At 41.0% G+C, this 6,000-nt stretch overlaps 1 protein-coding gene across 5 annotated transcripts in view; it reads right to left on the bottom strand.

The window, feature by feature from the left end:
* The window catches only part of BTBD7 (BTB domain containing 7), an 86,754-nt gene that overhangs the window by 23,879 nt on the left and 56,875 nt on the right, over positions 1 to 6,000 (bottom strand). For 3 of the 5 annotated variants that reach the window (XM_049612256.1, XM_049612259.1, XM_049612260.1), the window contains exon 4: positions 454 to 662. The exons of 1 other annotated variant lie outside the window; for it this stretch is intronic. In XM_049612256.1, coding sequence (XP_049468213.1) covers positions 454 to 662 — 209 coding nt within the window. Of the gene's footprint in view, positions 1 to 453; positions 663 to 1,080; positions 2,028 to 6,000 lie in introns of those variants that run through there. One more of the 5 variants, XM_049612258.1, reaches the window with a different exon arrangement.

The raw sequence follows: 6,000 nt of genomic DNA, 5'->3' as shown, positions 1-6,000 counted from the left end.
ATTAAAAATAAATAGTTGAAAACATTATTGTATTTGGGAAAGGCACATACACTGAGTTTTTATAAGCATTTGAGTGGATCGGAAATTGAATACTACTCTTACTGTGTGCTTAAGCTACTGTCTACAGTCTAAGTATCTGATACTCCACGAAAACCAATAAATTGTTATAGTGGATTAATGGAAGCCAAGAAAATCACTGTTGGGATATGCTTCTGACCTTGCCTACTGCCTCCACCCCTTTGGTGTAGGTGGTTGGGACCTGGGCTTATTCACAATGCTGAGTCATAGCAGCAGGGGCACAAAGGGCCAGAGAGCCAGAAGGCTTTTCCTGTACACATCTGAAGAGGGCGTCCCTGGGTGGGCCAATCTCCCTAGATGGGAGAATAGAATATAGATGGGTTTTCTGGTGCACATATGGATGACAATGAATTTGAGAGGTGCATAAATGATTACCTGTAGGTAGTCAGACTGGATAGCAGTAAGCAGATGATCTTTGCTGAGTTCATAAAAAACATCCGAAGTCATGACCTGGGAAAATTCCTCACAGAGGAAATGTAAAGCTTGTCGGTGCACCCATTTAGAGCCATATGGATGAGAGCTCCACTTGAGGATGGCAATTAAGGTATCTAATGAGATGCTCTCAGCAATGATATCCTCACAGCCTAAAAGAGAAGGCAAATACTTCTTAAGATTAATCATAAATATTGTTTATTGAACATTAGTGTGTTAGACACTATACTTAAAAGTAGCAATAGTAAAAAAGAACAAGGAAATAAATAAAATTTCATGGAAATCACCAAGACTTGGTGGAATGGGATAACAATAGGTAACAATAGACTATAACATCTTTAGGAAATCTGCTTTTCAATAGAGACAGATCCACAGAAAAAGGCAGAGAATCTTCACAATTGTTTAAAAAAGTAAGTATCTCTGTGCAAATCCAACACTTTGAGTAAACCACTCTAGTGGAGAGCACTGGACCAAAGGGGAAAGAAAAGAAGGTAGAAATGATACAATTGTGGGAAATAACCAGTCAAAGGAAGGGTACAGATGACACTTGACTGCTAAGAGAATCCACACCTGGGAAGACAGGTGGGCTATCTTCCATGAACTAGTAGGACATCTGTTCTTTGCATCATTCTAAAAATGAAAACAAAACAAAACAAACTTGTTATTATTGATAGTTTAATCCCTCAGCATAGACAACATAATGTAACTTTATGCTCATCTGAGATTAATTCTGATGAATTAAAATGAAAGAAGTAGGTTTTTTTAAAAAAAATATTCATTTATTTTTGAAGGAAGGAGAGACAGAGCGTGAGTGGGCGAGGGCAGAGAGAGAGGGAGACACAGAATCTGAAGCAGGTTTCAGGCTCTAAGCACAGAGCCCGATGCAGGGTTTGAACTCACAAACCACGAGAGCATGACCTGAGCTGAAGTCGGTCCCTTAACCGACTGAGCCATCCAGGCACCCCAAAAGAAAGAAGTAGTTTAAGTGAAAAGGACCAGGCTTCTGGAAAAAGTGACTATGACACTCTATGGGCTCAAAGAAGTGAAGATAACCTGAGGATAGTCAACTATTTTCCTTAGGAAAGACCATTTCAAAATACTGATACAAGATAAAAGTAAAATCTGAGTGACAAAGCTTATGGAAGGGAAAATTGCTGAAGTTGGACGGAAATTCTTTATAACTAAGTTTACTGTAAAATCAAAAGGAATCCTGATAATTTGGGAGGAAAAAAGAAGCGTTTACCACTACCAACAACAAAAATGAGGCTAGAGAGGCTGCTCTCTAATGAGCCCAAGGCTTTGAAAGATACAGCTAAAAGAAAAGGAATCGATGAACTCCAGAGACTTGCAAAGCTCAACATCAATGTGAAACCATGAAAGGCAAAGACAGAAAGGTAATGACTATGGTCACCCTTTCCAGGTGATAGAAGATCATTAGCAGCCAATACAGAGTGCAAAAAATAATGCTTCATTCCCTTTTCTGATACGGTACCAGATAAGGAGAACATCATAGAGAATCGTGTAACCTGATTTCTGCAAAGCATTTAACAATATACTTCTTGATGTTTCTAGAAGACAGAGACTGCTGTCTTCACTGCATGTCTAGCACCTTCTTGCCATGGCAGGTGCTAAATAAAAATTTGTTGAGTGTGCAAACGAGATCTTTGCAGATCGGATGAAGAGCTATAGATGGATGACAGAATGGTGGTTAAGGGAACCACTTGGAAGTGGCACTGATTAACGTGGGGGATGGAGTGCGGGTTCTGTTTTCTTGATGTTATTCAAGAACTTGAATGAAGGTGTGGAAAATATGCTTCAAAATCTCCAGGTGACCGAAAACTGGGAAACACAAAGACACACTGGATGACATGATCATAAGTGGCTACACAGATGGGTCAAAATGAGGGTGAAACAGAACCAGGAAAATTAGAAAGTTCTATATTTCAATGAAAGAAAATCAACTGCACAGCAGATGACAGGAGAGAGCTAGTTTAACCACAACCTATGTAAAAATACTACCTGGGTACCTTAGGGGAACGCATGCAAGATGGGACATCGCTGCTGTAGAGCTGAAGCGATCTCAGGCTTTTAAGATTCAAGCACAGAGTCCTAATCAATGGAATAATGCTGCATGCTCTACTGTGTATGGAGTGTTGTGTTCTACTCTGGGCCCTGTGTTTTAGATGAAGCATTGACAAAACACCAGAATTCTCAGAGGAGAGCAAAAGAATAGTAGAGAGTTTGAGCCCTGTCACAGAAGAAAAGCTCCAAGCAACCAAGATTACTTGGCTTATGTAAGAGAAACCTGAGGAGAGACACAGGAAGTGATCTTTAAATGTCTGACAGACCTTCATGAGGCAGAGGAGAAATAACCGACTTCCCTGTTGTTCCAAGGGCAGGTCCAACATGTGGATGTTAAAAGAAGGGGACTTTGCCTCAATACTAAGAAATTTCTAACAATTAAATTTGTTCCCTTCAAAAACATAAAAGGATCCTTCTAGAAAAATGCAGGAGCAAAGGCTGAATCATCACATAAGGGACAGAGTACAAAGAACCCCTATGCTGGATATGGAGCAAAGGTCAGAGAGTACCCGAGACGCTTCCATCACAAAGATAAAATCATTTTGAGAAAAGTGGTAACAGAGCATCAACATAAGACTAATCTCATCTAAAGATTAAAGATTTATTTAACATGAGATCCTGAGAAGGAACACTGAGACCACCACAATGAAACATGCATGTAAACAACACCCAACGATGTGTATATGTGCTAATGAGGAGTGAGAAATACGGAGAAGTTCTAGACAGCTCTCATGAGTTTATGAGCCAAATGCCCAGCTGAGGAGGACAGGCCTCCTCCAGTAGCTAGAGGAAGACTTGTTGTGAACAGGCACTGGACTAGGGTTGGGGAGAATGGGTCAATCTGAGAGATGTGCTTGGGAATGAAGCAAGTGAAGCTAGAGAGAAAGTGGTTACTGAAAAGGATGTATCACAATCCTATGAAACCAGGATATTGGCAGAGGTGAAGAAAGAGAATTAACAATAACATCATATATTTAAACTTCTGAGGTTTTCAAAGAAGTGAGACATGACAGGAAAAAGTGGCCTTTGAAATCAAGACATACTGGACTTGAAATCGCACCTTGGCCACCTAGAAGCTAAGTCATTTTGCATAAATCCTTAACCTCTGTGAGCCTGAAATATTCTCATTTGTAAAACTGGGATTATACTCCTGACTCAAGATTGTTATGAGATTTAAACGAGACTGTACTCTTGACACTCTTCATTTGTTCATCTGGCAGTACCTACTTGCCAAGCACTGTGAATACACTGCTCTTTTCACCGCACATCTGTCCCCCGTGGCCTTAACTCCCAAAGCATCCTCGTGATTTTCAAATCTACATATAGTTCCAACCCAGAGCTCCTTCCTGACTCCCAGACTCACCCCTTCAACTTCCCACCGGGGAGTTGTGGGGCTCTTCTGCAGACCTCTTAAATGCAAGTCAATTCGTTTCCTCTGGGAAATCTAGAACCCCCCATCTTTTTTTATTAGAACAAATTTTTAAATGTTGTTATTTATTTTTGAGAGACAGAGAGACAGCATGAGCAGGGGAAGGGCAGAGAGAGAGGGAGACACAGAACCCTAAGCAGGCTCCAGGCTCTGAACTGTCAGCACAGAGCCCAATGCGGGGCTTGAACCCACAAACCATGAGATCATGAGCTGAGCTGAAGTCACTTAACTGTCTGAGCCACCCAGGTGCCCCTAGTACCCCCCTTCTTCACCCCTGCTTTAGAGAAAGATACCTCTTTCTCCCAGTCATCAAAGCCAGAAATCTTAAGTACTATTACTGATTCCTTCTGAAGCCCACATGCACTCACCATCAAATGCTGTTCATTCTATTCTTATTTTAAATCCATCCCCTCCGCTGAATCTCTACCACCTCCCCATTTCAGAATCTGATACTTTCTCCCCGCATTACTGAAATAGCCTCGAAAAGTTCCTATCTTTCTCCCTTCCAATCTGTTCTCCATACTGTTGCCAGATGATCTTTTAAAATGTAAATTAGATTATATATGTAACAAATTATTCAATAGCTTGCAAATAACTTCAAGATAAAATCCAAACTACATATTCTTGATGGTCTGGCCCCTGCCAACTTCTCCAGTTCCATTCCTGCTCATATTCTACATTCCAGTCATACTGCATTCATTACTTGCCATTTCCTAGAGTTCCACCAAACTCTCACCTCCAGGCCTTTGCATATGTTGTTCCATTTTTCTGAAATGCTCTTTTTTATGTTGTTTTTTAAAAACTGTTTATTTTGAGAGAGCGAGCAAGCACAAGGGGGAAAGGGCAGAGGAGGGGGAGGGAGAGGGAGAGGGAGAGGGAGAGGGAGAGGGAGAGGGAGAGGGAGAGGGAGAGGGAGAGGCAGAATCCCAAGCAAGCTCCATGCTGCCAGCACAAAGCCTGATGTGGGACTTGATCCCATAAAACACAAGATCATGACCTGAGCTGAAATCAAGAGTCAGAGGCTTAAATCAACTAAAACACCCAGGCACCCCTGTAATGCTCTTAATTCTCCTTAACTCATCCACGTTTTTTAGACTTAGCTTAAATGTTGCTTCTTTTCAAAAGCCTATCTTGATCTTGTTCCCCAAAGCCTAGGTCACATGTTCCTCTTACATAAGTGTCCAGGCTGACCTATTTCCCTCTATATAATAGCATAAATTATTTTATATTTCTGAAATATTTGTCAGAATCCTCTACCAGACTGAGAACTCCTTTGGGGAAGAGGGCCCACTTTAGTGATTCTACAATGCCTGACATTTAGGAGCTAATCAATTAAAAACAAAAATATCTAATCTTTTTGAAACTTATGTGCCAAGTCTGTACTTAACTTACAATTATTTGATTTTAGCACTCTTTCTCAAAGAGGGTGGTATTATTATTCCCACTTTACAGATGAGAAAACTAAGATTCACAAAGATTAATACACTTGCTTAAAGTAATACAACTAGGAAGAAAAGTTGTACTTAACTAAACACAGCCTTCCCACCCTCCCCCCCGCCTAAAAATTTCTCCCCCTTTTTATGCCTCTAAACTTAGGTCTTATATGAATCAATGCTCATCAGAACCTCTTCACTTTGTGTGTGTGTGTGTTTTTAAAGGGTTTCTTTAATTTTTTTTTAATGTTTATTTATTTTTGAGATAGAGAGAGACAGAGCATGAACGGGGGAGGGTCAGAGAGAGAGGGAGACACAGAATCTGAAACAGGCTCCAGGCTCTGAGCGGTCAGCACAGAGCCCGACGCGGGGCTCGAACTCATGGACTGCTAGATCGTGACCTGAGCCGAAGTCAGTTGCTCAACCGACTGAGCCACCCAGGCGCCCCAGAACCTCTTCACTTTGAACCACTCCTCTTATGGACAGGAAAGCACATTATAAATATACCGAACATAGTGATATTAACTCACAAATGTGAAAGGAAGA

This window comes from Panthera uncia, assembly GCF_023721935.1.
Source record: "Panthera uncia isolate 11264 chromosome B3 unlocalized genomic scaffold, Puncia_PCG_1.0 HiC_scaffold_1, whole genome shotgun sequence".
NCBI lineage: Eukaryota > Metazoa > Chordata > Mammalia > Carnivora > Felidae > Panthera > Panthera uncia.
This window is presented reverse-complemented; position numbering and strand designations above follow the sequence as displayed.